The 18,947-nt window shown below is 34.8% G+C and overlaps 1 protein-coding gene across 1 annotated transcript in view; it reads left to right on the top strand.

Moving 5' to 3' along the window:
• Positions 1 to 18,947, top strand: part of LOC127172910 (inactive N-acetylated-alpha-linked acidic dipeptidase-like protein 2) — a 302,371-nt gene that overhangs the window by 220,025 nt on the left and 63,399 nt on the right. Inside the window, 1 exon segment of the mRNA XM_051122434.1 lies at positions 6,831 to 6,977. Coding sequence (XP_050978391.1) covers positions 6,831 to 6,977 — 147 coding nt within the window.

Raw genomic sequence — 18,947 nt, 5'->3', positions numbered from 1 at the left:
TGAATTGTGAGATGTAAACCCACAATTGTGAGAAAAAAAGTCCAAATTGCAAGATACAAACTCCCATTTGCGGAAAAAAGTCAGAATTGCGAGTTTGTATCATGCAATTCTAAGAAAAAAAGTTTATATCTCATAATTCTGACTTTATAACTTGCAGTTGTGAGTTTTAATCTCGTAATTCTGACTTTATTTTTTGCATTTGGGAGTTTATATCACGCAATTCTACAAAAAAGTCAGAATTGTGAATTTATATATCGCAAAGTCAGAACTGTGAGTTTATATGTTGCAATTTTTACTTTATTTTTTTGCTTTTGAGAGTTTGTCACGCAATTCTACGAAAAAAGTCAGAATTGTGAATTTATATGTTGCAATTGCAAGTTTATGTCACAATTCTGAGAAAGTCAGAATTGCAAGTTTGTATCATGCAATTCTGAGAAAAAACATCAGAACTCTGAGTTTATAACTTGCAATTGCAAGTTTTTATCTCGGAATTCGGACTTTATTTTTTGCATTTGGGAGTTTACATCACGCAATTCTACAAAATAGTCAGAATTGTGAATTTATGTCTCACAATTGCGAGTTTATATGTCACAATTCAAAGAAAGTCAGAATTGCAAGTTTGTATCATGCAATTCTGAGAAAAAAAGTCAGAATTCTGTGTTTATATCTCGCAATTCTGACTTTTTATCTACTTTGTTTTTTTGTTTTTTTTTTACCAAATTTTTTGCTTTTGGGAGTTTATATGATGCAATTCTACAAAAAAGTCAGAATTGTAAGATAAAAAGTCTATATATATATATATATATATATATATATGTATCAGACTTTACTGTCAGTTTTGATCAATTTAACATATGTTTGTTAAAAACAAGTATTCATTTATTTAAAAAAAAAAGTTAATAAATAATTCAAAAAAAGCATCTTATTGACCACAAAGTGGTGGTATGCCTTTATTATGTGCTTATTTTCATTCATAAATCACTAAACATCTGTAGCTCGACTTTTTATATGCTTGGTGTGCTTTCAGGTGGGCAGGACTTGTGATAAACTACCAACAACTTTGAGATATATTACTCAGAAATATAGTTAGGCTAAGTCTAAACATTTTGTTTTGTTTTCCTAATTTTGGCTTTTGTGTTTCAGCATTTTTTTAAGTAGTTTGAGAAGCAGAGTTTGGGAGCACAGCTGTGATTCCTCGCTCCCACTTGGCCACTGGCAGAAACATAAAATTTCTTTCATGTACAAATTTCACTTTTATGTCTAACTTCACTTAAACACAGTCCAATGGCCATTCCACCGTAATAAAAGAGCCCCTGCTCTGTTTGTTGGAGTTGCAAGCACTAAACACTAAAACATAGTCATTAAACTGAAGGTTTTTTCCTCTCAGAATGAAATGAAATAAAATGACTTCTGTAGTAAACGCCACTCACATTGTGTTACATCAGTCGTGCATTCACTGAGATTTGATTGCTTACATTCACTGTAATCATGACTAGGAAAAAAATGACATGTTTCACTTCTATAATGAGTTTTGTAGCAATTCATGGACCATTTTCCAGCCAAACGCACTGCATTGGAAACACAGCAGCGCCTCGCACTAGATTAAATCATTTCCTTGCATTAACCGTCTTAGATTTGTGCTTAACCACACAGAGATCTCATCGATTGAATAAAGAGTGCAGCACAGGGCCTGATCACAGATGTTGGAGATCATTCATCACCATAGCATGTGCGGAACGGCCAGGCTCTGCTCCCAACTGGAGGCCACGATGTGATTTCAGGCGCTCCCTTCCTGTATTAGTGATGCTGTCTGCACAAGCACATGGTTTATCACTTCAGCTGGCAATCAATTAGTTCCCAATCAATAGCCTCTCGCTGGCCAACAGGCAACAAATTAGCGGGCTCTCTCTGCTCGCACTACACTTGTTTATCCCGAGAACTTGTTTTTCATGGGGAATCTAACCCGCTCCGCTGGCAGCTTAAGCTCCTAGTTTTGCCACGTGTATCCAGGTGTTTAATTAAACAAATACTTTATGAGACAACATTTAAGCTCTTTCAGTACTAGACAAATTGATGTTTCTACGTTTAAAAAAAAAAAAAAAGGGTCACTTAGAGGAATGAATGATGGGCAGACGCTAAAAGCAGACGCTAAAAGCTGTTAATTACTGGGTTTCATTTAGAAAGCAATGATGTCAATTTCTGTCTAATAACTAGTTGCCATAAAACAGAAAACTTTTTAGCTTCGTATCATCAGGATCGCATTTCAAAAGGTCTTTCTCATATGTAACTGTCACTGGAGACACTTTCAAATGATTTCCATATTATACTCTTTCAATTTAAATGGATGCATTAGGCAAAAAAGCAGCTCACCATGATTTATTTGTCATCTCATTTTAAAGGCTCCAGCGCGCCACCATCTGTACGCTGACGGCAGACCTTTCACATTATGCGCAGTGAGACCCTCCTTGTTGTTTTTTTAAATAATCTCAGTCTTATTCATTCATTTTGTCTCTTCTTTCTATAAATGTATCAGCGGTTCCAATTCCACTTCTCTGCAAATGTAATTTCCAAAGGTCACCTTCTCTGAGAATAAATTATCTCCACAATGCAAGGTCATTCTCCGTCTCCAGCGCATTCAGAACGAGATAACGGTTTTGTTCGCAGATTTGCCGGCCCTTCTCTCTCTCGCTCTCTCCCCCGCATCCTCGCTGTCGTTTTATCTTTGTGCTGTGAGAAATTTTAGTTTGATGGCATATTTTGTCAAATACAAATAGTCATTTTGCAGCTGTGAACTGATGAATTATCTCAGGTGCCTCTTACTGTATGCAGTGATTTTACTATTCATTCCAAAACTGTTTTAGCTCACGCAGCCTCTAACTAAAACACAGTCTACAGTGAATGGTGGAAAGCATTCAAGAAAGTATCTGGCCGTTATGGGTATTTCTTCATCTGTCAACAGCTTCCGATCATATACAGTAAACTCTAATAAAACTATTTATCCACTAATAATGAAGAGCAGTGTACATAGTATCTTCACAACACGCATTTGTTTGTTTAAAGGAGAAGTCCACTTCCAAAACAAAGATTCACATATAATGTACTCACCCCATTGTCATCCAAGATGTTTGTGTCTTTCTTTCTTCAGTAGTAAAGAAATTATGTTTTTTGAGGAAAACATTTCAGCATATAATGGACTAATATGATGCCCCAATTTGAACTTGTGTATCCTGGCTCAAAATATAAATTGTATTATTTTTATGAAAATAACCAATCGTTTAAATCCTTCTTTCTTGGCTGGGATCTTCAAAGATTTTGGATTGTTTGAACATTTTGGAAGTTCAAATTGGGGCATCATATTAGTCCATTATATGCTGAAATGTTTTCCTCAAAAAACATAATTTCTTTACGACTGAAGAAAGAAAGACATGAACATCTTGGATGACATTGGGGTGAGTACATTATATGTGAATCTTTGTTTTGGAAGTGGACTTCTCCTTTAATGTTTCCATCTGCTAAAACTACCTCAGCTAACATTACACAACTTTAATATTTTCACATTTTTTGCATAATTGGAAATGAGTGAAAAAAAAAAAAAACACTGTTAAATAAGTGATATTTAAATTCATTTTTCTTCTTTTTACTTCAGATTCATATCTCCTATTCCATTCTCTTGATTGACATGTTTCCTTGATATTAAAATATGCTAACTTTTAATAGAACATTACAGAAAATTAACATTTTCACATTTTTTGCATAATTGGAAATGAGTGGGAAAAACACTGCAAAATAAGTGATATTTAAAATATTTTTTCTGCTTTGTACTTCAAAATCATATCTTTTATTCTATTCCCTTGATTGACATATTTCCTTGATATGCAAATAAGCTCACTTGTAATAGGACATTACACAAAATTTATATTTTCACATTTTTTGCATAATTGGAAATAAGTGAAAAAGCACTGCTAAACAAGTTCCATTCCGTTAAATGACATATTTCATTGATACCCAAATACGCTAACTTTTAGTAGAACATTATAGTTATTTATTTATTTATTTATTTATTTATTTATTTATGTGTGTGCACATACTTGGAAATGAATAAAAAAAATGCTAAACAAGGGGTATTTAAATCATTTTTTCTGCTTTTTACATCAAATTCATGTCTCATAATCAGTTCTCTTGATTGACATATTTCCTTGGTAGCCAGATACACCGAATTTTAATACAACATTACACAAAGTAATTTATTTGTATTTATTTATTAATTTATTTTTGCATAATTGGAAATGAGTAAAAAACAACAAAAAAAACAACAACAACAACAACAACAACAAAAAAAAACAGCTAAACAAGTGATATTTTAATCATTTTTTCTGCTTTTTACATCAAATTCATGTCTCATAATCCATTGTCTTGATTGACATATTTCTTTGGGAGCCAAATACACTAACTTTTAGTACAACATTGCACAAAATTAATATTTTCTTTTTTTTTTCTTTTTTTTTTTTTAATAGAAATGAGTGGGAACAAAACACTATAAACAAAGTGATACTTAAATGAATTTTTCTGCGCTTTACATCGAACTTATATCTCATATATTCTCTTGATTGACACATTTCCTTGAACTTCACTAATGGCAAAAGTGTTGATCATTGTGGAAATGGCAACCTCATTTTTTATATTGATAAATCAGTTTCTATGTAACCATTTCATTATTAATGATATACACTAATATTAGTGATATATTAATACATTTAAAAAAATAAAATAAATACTTTAATTCATTTTTTATGTGCCTTCACATAACAAAAGGTTATTTAAAATCTATTAGTTTTAATAAAAGTCAACCCCCAACATGCTTTTCTGTGGCAACTTAAAACATTTATGAGACTAAAGCTTGTATGAGTAAGAACAACTTTTTGGTATCATAACTCCATTTACAATTATTGTAATTGTTAGCTTTAGTAAAAAATCAACCCCAGGGCAAATTCCTGTATTTAAAGAAACACTGTTTATGCCTCTCATCTGAGCATATCTTCCTTCCCAAAGTGTTATGCACCTTTGCTTTGGCTGCCTCTGATCATATGCGGGCATGTGATTAGATGTGGAAGTTCTCAGTCACTGGATCACAGCGATCACAATGGCATGGTAAAAATCTGCTCATTTGCTAATGCTCTTTAGCAGGCAATGCTGTTTGTTTCACATCAGCTGAGTGGACGAGCAGCTTCATTTGCTGTGGCTGTCTGCCAGCGCATCTCTCTCTCTCCTCACTACCCACAGGTCTATTCAAGCTCAAATATATAAACAATGATTTTGCCATCTCGTTATCATTGCAGACAGAGAAATTAAATATTGATTCTCCTCACGGGGAAAAAGAATTGCTGTGCAGAAATTACCTATTCTCCCTCTTTCTCACCGCTCCCAAGCTGTTTCTGCTGTCACATTTTACCTCAGGAATTTGTGGCTAATTTTGACTTTAATGGCTTTTGCTGCCTATGAAGATGAAGAACTCCACTTTTTTCAGAATGAAGCACTGAATGTTACAGTAATCCATGCACACTGCAAAAATAGACACACAAGGGAGAATATGTTATATAGTGTCTCTGGGGCATGTACGACTGTTTTGCAAATCATCATGTCATATAATTAATATTAATGAGTCAAGCTGATAATGCATGTTATTATGTGCTAAAGTCTAGAGAGAGAGAGAGAGAATGTAGGCATGCTTGTGTGTGTATTTCAGTCTACATTAGTTATTTCAGTTGTGTGTAATTATAGAATTTGAAACAAGTACACTTTGTTGAGTATACTCTGTGTGCGAGATGGAGTGGAACGCAGAAGAAGATGTATACCTGGGTCTTGAGTCCGGCGGCAGCAGTTTTGTTATGTTTGTTTTTCAAGACCTGTCTGAAATGAATTACTCTTATGACTGTTGTTGGTCACAGTTGATTGTAACACAGCAATCGGCATGTTTTTCTTGCGTTATGCTTTCAAACACTGTTTGTATAGATTTACATTGATTTTGGCCCTGCCAGTCATCATTTGCGCTTGTTTGAGGTTACGCAGCAGGCAAGTATTTCTGTGTATGCTGGCAAACAGTCATATATATATATATATATATATATATATACAGTATAATATAGCTCGTGTCAGTCACTGTACAGCGGAACAGAATCTGCTCATTTAGCAGCAGTTTTGTGATCAATACAGTTACACCTTTAGGTTATTAAATAGCTGAGGGCCATTTTCAACTAAATCAGATTAATCCTAAACCATCTCTCAATGAAAAATCAATAGCAGTTTAGGGTTTAGGCAGGGCTTTAGTGAGGCGCATTATATGCAACTACAAATGAGATTTAAAAGCATATTATTATTGTTGTGTGGAAGTAATAGAGAAGTTAGAAATGATACAAACTTTAATGAACACTAAATGGAAATGAAATTCCTAAAAATCCTGCAGATGGGATGCTGAGCGGTTTACTGAGAGCTATATTTAGAATTAATGAATACACACATACGCATAATAATCACACTCAACTGGCATGACACTTGACAAACACTTTTCATTATTCACTTTTCACGTTCATGTCTCAATGTATCTATCATAATGAGAAAATGTTAATAAAAGCTGCTTACTTAAATGCTTTCCCACATATCATTACTGTATTCATCTGTAGATCATTATAGAAGGTCTATTTGAGTTATTCTGTTCACTAGAGAGAAGCATAGCCTTGACTACAATAATTATAGTAGGCGACAAGATTAAAAACTGCATTAAAAACTGAAGAATTCTCTCAATTTGTCATCATGCATGTGTGTTTATCTTTCAGAGACATTCGATGAGCTGCAGTAGAGGAGGTGGTTGTCCTGGTCCGAATGTCAGCTCACTGCAGACACCTGGAGATTTGAGCTTTTTCTCCAATCAGCTTGCTATCCCCACAGTGGAATTCACATATTCAGAGTTTCCTAAAACAGAGGTACGTGAACATACTCAGAGGTACATGAACATAAATGCGTCCAATTTTAGCACATTGATAAACCAATCATTCATTCAATGCACTGTAAGTGCAGACGATGTTAACATTGAACACTCATTGTCAAACACTATGCAATGTTTTCAAGAGACAGACACATAATACCCTAATGGACATCATATTTCAGATACTTCATAATTTTCCATACAAGCATTAGCTTGTAAAGACACCATGAGGAGATGTATCTTATTCATTTCTTACTATTCAGGGATTGAGTTAAAGATACAGAATCTCTTGTCATATATACAGTGCTGCTTGAAAGTTGTAATTTTCTGTATTTCATAAATGTGACTCTGAACCACAAAATCAGTCATAAAAGTCAGTTTTTAAATTAAAGCTTTCATTACAGAAAATCTGAAAGCTGGATTAATAAGCTTTCTGTTGATGTGTGGTTTGTTAGGATAGGACAATATTTGGCCAAATTACAACTGTTTGAAAATCCCGAATCTGAGGGTGCAAAAAAATCCAAATAGTGAGAAAACCACCTTTAAAATTGTCCAAACTAATCAAAAATTGAGTTTTGATTTATTTACGATAGGAAATGTACAAAATATCTTCATGGAACATGACCTTTACTTAATATCCTAATGATTTCTGGCATAATTATTTTAATGTATTGTTGGCTATTGCTACAAACCTGTGCTACTTGAGACTGGTTTTGTGGTCCAGAGTCACAAATATGACCCAAAACATAATCAGATTTTCGCACAAGTCCTGAAAGTAGACAAAGAGAACCCAATCAAACAAACAAGACAAAATTTTCTTTGTCATTCATTTATTCAGAAAAATGATCACATATCTGTGAGTGGCAAAAGTATGTGACCCTCTATTATTAGCAGTTAATTTGAAGGTCAAAATAGAATCAATCTGTTCAGAGGTGTTTTCAGTCAATAGGATAACTATCAGGTGTCAGTGAGTGCCCTGTTTTATTTAAAGAACAGGGATCTGTCAAAGCTTGATCATGTTTGTTGAAGTGAATCATGGCACAAACAAAGGAGATCTCTGAGGACCTCAGAAAAAGAGTTGTTGTTGCTCATCAGGATGGAAAATGTTACAAAAAGATCTCTAAAGAATTTAAACTCCACAGATCCTCAGTCAGATAGATTGTGCACAAATGGAGAAATTCAAGACCACTGTTACCCTGCCCTGGAGTGGTCGACCAACAAAGATCACTCTAAAAGCAAGACGTGTAACAGTCTGCAAGGTTGCAAAGGACCCCAGGGTAACTTCCAAGCAACTAAAGGCCTTTCTCACATTGGCTAATGTTAATGTCTATGAGTCTACCATTATGTGAAAACTGAACAACCATGGTGTGCTTGGCAAAGTTGCAAGAAGAAAGACAACCCTTTCCAAAAAGAACATCACAGCCCATCTGTAGCTTGCTAAAGATCACGTGGGTAAGCTAGAGGGCTATTGGAGAAATATTTAATGGACAGATGAGACCAAAATAGAACTTTTATGTTTGGAGAAAGGAACACTGCATTCCAGCATAAGAACTTATCCCATCTGTGAAACATGGTGGTGATAGTATCATGGTTTGGGTCTGTTTTGCGGCATCTGTGCTAGGACAGCTTGCCATCATTTGATGGAACAATGAATTCTGAATTATATCAGCAAGTTCTAAAGGAAAATGTCAGGACATCTGTCCAAAAACTGAATCTTAAGAGAAAGTGGGTCATGCAGCAAGACAACGACCCCAAGCACACAAGTCATTCCACCAAAGAATGTTTAAAGAAGAGCAAAGTTCATGTTTCGGAATGGCAAAGTCAAAGTCCGGACCTTAATCCAATTGAAATGTTGTCGAAGGACCTGAAGCAGTGTACAGGAGGAAACCCACCAACACCAGAGAGTTGAAGTGGTTCTGTCATGCCAGTTACTGAAAGCAAAGATTCACAAACTTTTGTCACTCACCGATAGGTAACACTGGATCATTTTTCTTAATTAATAAATGGCAAAGTATATATTTTTATTTTCTTTGTGTACTTCCAGGACTTTGGGTCATATTTATGCAGAAATGTAGAACATCCTAAAGGGTTCACACACTTTCAAGCAGCACTGTGTGTCTATATCAGGGCTCTATGTTTAATTTACTTTTTAGGAGCACTTGTGCTCTTAACTTAAAAAATTTAGGAGCACAGTCAAATTTTCAGGAGCACCCTCTAATTAATAATCAAGTCTGATAAATTAGCCTTCCCATTAGGGATATTTGACTCCTTAAAGTGATTTACAGTAGAATTTTATTTTTACCTTTGAAATGGCATTTTTCTAACTTTATTAAAAGTATGTCATCTTTTAGGTCAATTTTTAAAAATATATATATGTATAAGCTTTTTAAAATTTCTAATTAAAACAACAGAATAGTGGAATAAGAATAAGTTGCCAATCAAATGAAATCAGTATTAATAAAATTAACTTGTACTACAGAGGTGGCACAGAAGAACACAAAAGTGGCTTGTAGGTGTATTTTCATGTTTAATGAGGCTCAGAGGCTTTGCAAATGCGACTGAAATGGTCGCACTGTAGAGCCCTGCGTATATAAATATTTTTATTTTATTTTAATTTGCTGTATTGCTATATTGACTGCATTTCTGTCTGTGATTGTGTCAAGGATCAGCCAAATCATGTGCATAGTAAAACAAGCATGTTTAGAAAGGTTCTGCAGGTTTTGTGCCATATAGTGGTTTGAATAAAAATGAAACAAAATGCGCTCAAATAATAAAAAGAGAGATTTTTTTTTATTTTTTATTTTTTGCTGATCAAACAAATAATAAAATACATACATGAATATATAATTGGATATTTGGATACATCTGCAAATATCATTAAAGGGGTCATTGGATGCCCATTTTCCGCAAGTTGATATGATTCTTTAGGGTCTTAATGAAAAGTCTATAACATACTTTGGTTAAAAATTCTCAATGGTAGTGTAAAACCAAACCCTTTTTACCTTGTCAAAATGAGCTCTGCAAAAATTGACCCATTCTGATGGATTGTTTCTTTAAATGTTAATGAGCTCTGCTAGCCCTGCCCCTCTCTTCTCTCTGTGGAGTGACATGCCTGTTTACTTCAACCGCATTTAGCTACGTTTAGCTGCTAAACTTGCTAACTAGCACATTATTAGGAAAGGTGATTGCAGAGATTTATAAAAAAAAACTTATACACACTTCTGCTGTAGGTGAAGCTGGATCACGAATGATTTGCGCGAACATAGACGCATTTATGTAGATCGGGAGGTGCATTCCCTTCACAAACAATCATAATCCACTGCATTTTCAGCAGCTCAGATGTCGGGAGTAAATGACGACCACTACGTTCATTATTACATCCAGTAACACAACACCTCAATCGCTCAATCTGAGATATTCTTGTCTAACTTACATCTCTGCTCCAGCATCAGAACAATGGAGGTCGGACTGTTACAGCTGATTTAGGGAGGTCTGAGGTAAGACGCTCATGTCAATCAACTATCGAGGGAGTGGCGTGTCACACCGACAGGCATCTGAGAATGGCTTGATTTGAAAAAGGGGATATTATTTTTACAGATTAATTAAAAACCACTGCATGGATTTTTATCATTATAGGGTAGGTGTGTACATACATTGCCAACACACATTAATGTTTAAACAACATGTAAAAGTGAACTTTGCACCCCAAAATGAAAATTTTGTGATTAATCACTTACCCCCATGTCGTTCCAAACCTGTAAAAGCTTTGTTCATCTTCGGAACACAATTTAAGATATTTTGGATGAAAGCCAGGAGGCTTGAGACTGTCCCATTGACTTTCAAGTAAGTACCACTGTCAAGATGCAGAAAAGTATGAAAGGCATTGTCAAAATAGTCTATTTGAATTTTATGAAGTGACAAGAATACTTTTTGTATGCAAAGAAAATAAAAATACTGACTTTATTCTACAATTCGTCTCATCTATGTCACCGTAGTGCCATTTTGGAGAATATCCGCTGGACACAAACTCCGTACGCTCTTCTGTGTCAGCCGCACCACATGGATACGCTGTTTTCATTCAAATCAAATCGTAAAAAACGTAGAAGACGTATCCGTGTGGTGCGGCTGACACAGAACAGCGTAGTTTGCATCGAGTGGATCTTCTCCAAAATGGCATTACGATGACGCAGATGAGACGAATTGTTGAATAATGTTGTTGTTTTTATTTCCTTTGTGCACAAAAAGTATTCTCGTCGTGATTGCAGATGGCCTATTTTGACGATGCCTTTCATTCACTTTTCTGGGTCTTGACAGTGGTATTTACTTGCCAGTCAATGGAACAGTCACAAGCCTCCCGGTTTTCACCCAAAATATCTTAAATTATGTTCCGAAGATGAACCAAGCATTGACGTGTTTGGAACGACATGGGGGTAAGTGATTAATGACAAAATTTTCATTTTGCTGTGGAGTAACCCTTTATCCTTTTAAATGTTATGTGTTGGCCACTGGTGCAATTCTTGCTTTTGACTTGAGAGATCCAGTCCAATTTGACTCAGAGTGCTGAGCAAATTGTAAAATTCAAATAAAATTGGCTCGGGGGTCTATCTGGAGTTAGCATGCATTCCCAGAAACCTGTGAGAGGGGTTTACGCTCACTGTGACCCTAATGCTTTCATAGCTTCACTTTAATGTGGATTCTCTGCCTCAACTCATACTGTCACATCTTTCCCCTGCACCCGCTTTGCCTCATTATGATATGTGAGGAACTGTTTCCTGACATATGAAATTATCTTCCATGTTCCTCCATCACACAGCAGCACGGTCAAACCCCAGGACTCTTTTACAGGTGGCATCAATGTTGCTTTCCATCTGTCACGGCCCTGATGTCTGTGCTTTATTCGTTATGTCTTTTCAGATGACACATGCGTGTGCATCCCGGGAGCAACAAGCTCTCTCTTCCTTTAAAAATAAACACTCAGGAAGCTTGCCTTGTAAATTGCATACATATGTTCCCTCATTTCCATCGCTCTTGAACTTTATATGAACGCATCCTGCATCTCGATGGCTTTTACGGCGTATCTTTATACTTCCTCACCACAATGTGGGTGGTGAATCCACTTCAGGTTGTTCTTGTCTGCTTTCTGGGTTCATAAACACAATGTAGGAGTGTAAAAGTAAAGCATTTCACACATGGAGTGAGTCTTTTCCTCTTTCCTCTGTCTGTACAGTACATATTTCTCTCACGCTTTGGTGGTTGACACTTTCTGCATGCTGACTTGTACATCTGTCTCATCCAGCACACATGCCTGGCTAAGCATTTGCAGTGCAATGCTGGTGTGCCTTAAACTGTGAGTGTAACCTTTTCCTGGCATTCGAGCCATCAGGCTGCATTAGCGCTGGGGGTGGCTGGTGTGTTTGGGAACAACACGGTCTGTGCTGTGACATCCAGCTCCCAGCATCCTTGCTTCTGCTCTCTGCCGCATGCCTCTGCCCCAGGAGCCATCGCTCTTCCAGCTAACAAAATTAAAATGACGTACTTGGTCCTTCATATGCTAACAATACTTACAGTGCCTGTAAAAAGTACTTGCCCCTTGGATTTTTACACTCCTTCATACTCATTTTACACATTTTTCCCCCTTTAATCACAGTGAAAATATTAATATTTTTCCACCGAGTAACAAAATAAGGGTCTTTAATATCTCTTTAATCTTACAGTTAAAACTGATTTATAATACTTGTAAATTTCAGATAAACCATATATATATATATATATATATATTTGTGCAAATTAATTTTGTTCAATCACCAAGGATTTGTTCATTTTCAGAACAAAAATTTACAGATAATGTACTCCCCCCATTGTCATCCAAGATGTTCATGCCTTTCTTTCTTCAGTCGTAAAGAAATTAAATGAAATGTTTTTTGATGAAGACATTTCAGGAATTATCTCCATATAGCAGACTTCATTGGTGCCCGCGAGTTTGAATATCCAAAATGCAGTTTAAATGCAGCTTCAAATGACTCTAAATGATCTTAGACAAGGAATAAGGGTCTTATCTAACAAAACGATCTGTCATTTTCTAAAAAAAAGAAAAATGTATATACTTTTTAACCTCAAATGCTTCTCTTGATTAGCTCTGCCATGCGCATGTGTGCTCTGTGTAATCCAGGTCAGTACAGTTAGGGTAGGTCAAAAAATTTTCTCTCCAACTTCAAAATTGTCCTACATTGCTGTTTTATCTTTTTTTGTAAGGGGCGTTTGACCTTCTTTACATGTTCATTTTGTAAGCACTGGGTCAGTACTTCTGCAGCAATGTAGGATGATTTCAAAGATGGAGGATAAAACGAGATGGCAGTTTTCCGACATACCCTAACTGTTTTGACCCTTATTACACAGAGTATGCATGTGCATGGTAAAGCTAAACAAGACGAGCATTTGAGGTTATAAATGTATATAATTTTTTTCATTTTTTTTTTCAGTCACAATTTTATGCATTTGCATTAAAAAAAAATATATATATATATATACTTTTTAACCACAAATGTTCGTCTTGCACTAGCTCTGCGTCCATGACTTCACACCTTCCATAGTCACATTGGAAAGATTATGTGTAGACGGAAGTTCTGACCTAGTGTTTACAAAGCGAACGTGCAAAGACTAAATCAAACGCCCTTTACAAAAAAAAAGGTAAAACAAACAAACAAAACAGATGAGAAAATCAGGGTTTTTCACCCTACCCTACGTTTTTGAGCTGGAGTACATAGAGGAAGAACTAATCACGTTTGACCTTTCCAACGTGATTACGTAATGCGTGAAGTCTTGGACTCACATTGCCAAGCTAGTGCAAGATGAGCATTTGTGGTTAAAAAGTATATTAATTTTATTTTATTTTTTCAGAATTGTTTTTAGAAATGTCCCTTATTCCTCAGCTGGGAGCATGTGGAGCTCCATTGAAACTGCAATTTGGACCTTCAACCCACTGATCTTCATTGAAGTCCACTATATATAGAAAAATCCTGGAATGTTTTCCTTAAAACCCCCTTTTTTCCCCTTTACTTCAATAGGATAAGTGATAGTTGTATAGTTGAGTAGAGCATTTCTGTGCTTTACCTGAAAGCCAGACTAAGCAGTGAAGAGAACTAATCGAAAGCAATACAGATTCTAGCAAAAATGACCATCTTCATGAATCAAACGTTTTTACGAATCCCTTTGATTAACCTCCTCAGCTCCTGGCCACTAAAGGCGATAGTCTAATGCAAAGTGACAGATCAGGGAGTCTATCTCCACCCATGCTAATGCAGCTCCCTCTCCAGATGGCCTTCATGTCTTGTTTCTGTCTAGCCCTGCTGCTGAGGGTCAGGACTGATCGCTAACTCAGAAATCTGCCTGACCATGCAAAAATCTGTCACCAGTTGTTTACTGGGAGCCTTCCCCACCCAGGGTTACCATCCGGCTCTTGTCCTGGAAAGTCAGAGGTTTGTTGGCTGTGAACAGACAGCATGTTCAAGTTTCTTGGCCCGAGGTGCTGTATTAGTGTCTGCACAACTAATCTAATTAGCAGTGTGAAGCAGCGGCAGCTGGATGTGGTAGATCCGTAGGGTCTCTATGCTTCAAAATCATATGGCAGTTCCCTTTGCTAGCTAGTTCACTGCTCACAACTGACAGATACACTAGGCTTGTCTTAGCCTACACAAGCCTACCATCTGGTTTCTGCCGATGGCAGCAACTGTGTGGGAAAAAAATTGGGGTAACATGCACAGTAGTTTAGTAAGATATATAGTAAGGTCTCATCAAAATGACATCTGTATGTACCAGAGAGTATCTGTATTATATATGTCGAAGTTCATTAATACTTACTTGTTATATTACTAAATTATTATACAGATAAAATGCTGTTTTTAATACTTTAAGTGAATTTAGGCATTGCAGCATGCAGATGATAACGTACAAAATGAAAAATGGATATTTAAAGAGAGAGTTAACCCCTCCAAAAAATTCTGTCATTAATTACTGGCCCTCATGTCGTTCCAAACACGTAACAACACAAATTTAGATATTTTTTGACAAAATCCGAGAGCTCCGACAGCAACACAACTGACACGTTCAACACAACTGACGCGTTTGCAGTGTTATTAACATATTAGTGTTTTGAAAGATAATGATGACAAAGTTAATTAGAGTCAACTGAAAACTGGAATAATGATTCTGAAAATTCAGCTTTCCAATCACAGAAATAAATTACATTTTAAAATATATTCAACTAGAAGACAATTCTTTTAAATTGTAAAATAAAATATAAATAAATAAATTCTAAAAATATATGATTTTTGATCAAATAATATTGTAGTCTTGGTGAGCCCAAGAAAATAAAATACCAATGTTAAACTGTGTCTGTATTTCAACACTGGTGACTGGAGAAAAACCTTTCTTTTTCATTACCCACCAAGGTCCTGTCTTTATAGGTGAGTACTCATGTCAGTGCAATCCTTTCAATACCGCTACAATTTTCTCATCTGAAAATGCTTTTCGTTCATTTTCTCCCTTCTTTTTTAAATTGTGACCATTTTGCTGAAACGCTGGCAGTGATCCGCTTGTACCGTTGCAAAAGCATACAAAGAAGACACTGAAGTTTGAGAGGCTAGTTTGAGTCCCTGATTGTGTTTCCATCATTGATTGAGCTATTTCCTGATTATCTCTGTGGAGCTGCTTTGACACAATCTGTATTATAGAAAGCACTATAGAAATAAACATGACTTATAGCTGACAGAATATGTGTTGGCAAATGATGTTGAATAAGTCACACTGAAAGTTAGAAGTTCTCCATCTTTTGACAGATGGTATTTGAAAAGTGAGAACTTACTCTATGTAACGACACAGTTTATTAAACCTGACACTTAAGTTCCATAAACTGCAGAATCTGAATATAAACATATAAGTTAGAAGGTAATCAGATCACATGTAAATGTGTTAGCCTGTTGGTGAGCTCATGTGGTGCTAGAAACTGAGCCAGACAGATGTAGCATCTGTTTCTGCTAGAGCAAAGACATGGTTTCCTTCTTCATGGACTTCTGCTAAAAGAAAAAAATGGCTGGATGCTAATGGTTTTGGCAACCCTGTGACTGAGGATAACCCACAGTACTACATCCCAAGTGGGAGTCTCACTTGGTTTGTGTGTCTCCCCTTACCACTCTGCCTTTACATATCTAATGTGGCCAGGGTCATCTTGTTTGTAATAAATTACACACATTCATTTTTTGTATATATGAATAGACACAGCTGCAAACCGTTTAACCAGCATCTGTCAAACATCATTCTGTTACCATGCAGATGTCCTGGTCCCTCGGGTTGGTTGGCAATGAAATTAACCACATGTTCAGAGTCACTGTAGTGTCTGCAGCGATAAATAAAGTTGTATCTTCCATCTCAAGTGTCAGAGACTAATTTGGAAATGTCTGTCAATCGCAGACAGAAGTGTTTCAGTTCAACTGAGTCTTAGGAAAGAAGGAAAGAAAATTCACTCATCTGTGATGCAGCATTAATGTAACCTGTGCTTAGAAGTAGCTTCTGATACTACGATGGTGTTCAGGGCCAAAAAAAAAATTCTAAGATTACGAGATTTAAGTCGTAATATTTTGAGGGAAAAAAAAGTCAAATTTACGATAATAAAGTCTAAATATTTTGAGAAAAAAGTCAAAATGACAAAAATAAAATCATAGCAATACGAGAGTAAAGTCAAAATATTTAGAGAATAAAGTCAAAATTTTGAGAATACAGTCAAAATATTTTGAGAATAAAGTCAATATTATGCTGTCACTGCACATTAAAGAGCGTGAAAGACTCATTGTAAGACATGCTCTTTATTTTGACTTGATTCTCAAAATATTTCAACTTTATTTTAATAATTTTGACTTTATTCTTGTAATTTTTACTTCGTTCTCATAATTTCAGCTCTATTCTCAAAATATTTCAACTTTATTCTCAAAATATTTCAACTTTTTTCTTGTAATTTTTACTTTATTCTCAAAATATTTTAACTTTATTCTTGTAATGTTGACTTTATTTTCAAAATATTTTGACTTTGTTCTCAAAATATTTTTTGCTTTTATTCTCATAATTTTGTTTTTTTATTCTCAAAATATTTTGACTGTTCTCAAAACATTTTTTTTGCTTTTATTCTCATAATTTTGTTTTTTTTATTCTCAAAATATTTAAACTTTGTGTATTTTTTATTTTATTCTCAAAATATTTTGACTTTATTCTCATAATTTTGACTTTGTTCACAATATATTTTGACTGTTCTTGTATTTTTTACTTTATTCTCAAAATATTTTGATTTTATTCTCAGAAAATTTCAACTTTATTCTTGTAATTTTAACTTTATTCTCAAAGTATTTTGACTATTTTCGTAATTTCAAACCTCATATTTTTCGACTTCATTCAAAAAAATATTTAAACTTTATTCTTAAAATTTTGACTTTATTCTCAAAATATTTAAACTTTATTCTCGTAATTTTGATTTTATTCAATTTTTTCAATTTCAACTTTATTCTCAAAATAGTTGAACTTTAGTCATAATTTTGGCTTTATTCTCAAAATATTTTGACTTTATTCTCAAAATACTTCAACTTTATCCTTGTAATTTTAAATTAATTCTCAAAATATTTTGACTTCATTTTTGTAATTTCAACGTTATTCTCAAAATATTCAGACTTTATCATAATTTCGACTTTATTCTCGTAATCTTTGATTTAAATTTTAATTGTATAATCAGTCATAAACAGTTACTGTTTAAAAAATAAAACTATAATTAAAACTTTAATATCATTTTAATGATACTAAAATAACACTGGACAGTCATTTGAAGTCTTCGATGGATTTTTTGAATTATCATCACAATAATGATGTTCATGTTTATGATTTTTAAATGTGGTTTTACAACTATTCCAACCAGCTTTTAGAAATCATATAAAACAAAGTGAGATTAACTGAATTAAATTGAATTATATTTTAAAACTACTGGATATAAATACATTTTAACTTGTCTTACTACAATAAAGTAAACCTAAAAATGTATCTGTCTATCTGTCAAATAATTCAGTAGCATTACTATTATGTGATATTGAGTGTTTAGTAAAATCGATATAAACTACACTTTACATACAAATAATAGTGAGATTATATTGATTTAGCAGCTTGTTCTTATAAAGTACTGCATGTAGCGCTTTGACACATTAACACTGTTTTATCGGAAATCAGAAGTCCCAGTCTGGCTTATTCGATAATGACACTGTTTTATCTGTTCCAATAGGAAATCATTTGAAATGCTACACTCTCACTTCTATTGATCAGATAATAAACCATTAATAGTCCTTTCTGATGGCTTCCTGAGTTCGGATCAGTTAATGATTTCGGTTTCTTTGTCTGTTTTCAGTTTTATCACTTGTTTAAAAAGAAGCACGGACGCAGCCCATCTTCCACGAAGATGAGCGAAATCAAAGCGAGCGAATATATTTCAGAAATCTTCACACCCACGTTCACAACTCCTAGGTGTGATTGAGCTAACAAGCTTTTCATTAATTATGATTAATTAATGAGAGGGTAATATAATTCCAGCAGTGCTTAGATGAAATGACCAAATATATGTATTGCAAAGTTAAACTGTTTTAACTATTAAGAATCAGCTACTAAAAGTGTGTTTATGAAGCTAATAAGTGATATTCTGTCTTCTTGCTAACTTGTTCAAATATTTTCGACTGACAACTAGCTGTTAGTTAGCCTGTGACAAACAAAACAAGTTTTTGTTGGTTTGATCTAGCGCTTTTCCTCATCAAACAGGGACGTTTCATCAGCTATCCTTCCCTTGCGGCGTCGCCAGATCCTCCATTTATTCTTCATTGCCTCAAAAAGCACACACAAACAGATGCATTTGGCAGCAGCGAATGTGCTGTTTGCCTGCAGTGATTTGATT

The sequence above is a fragment of the Labeo rohita genome, chromosome 11 (genome assembly GCF_022985175.1).
Source record: "Labeo rohita strain BAU-BD-2019 chromosome 11, IGBB_LRoh.1.0, whole genome shotgun sequence".
Lineage (NCBI taxonomy): Eukaryota > Metazoa > Chordata > Actinopteri > Cypriniformes > Cyprinidae > Labeo > Labeo rohita.
This window is presented reverse-complemented; position numbering and strand designations above follow the sequence as displayed.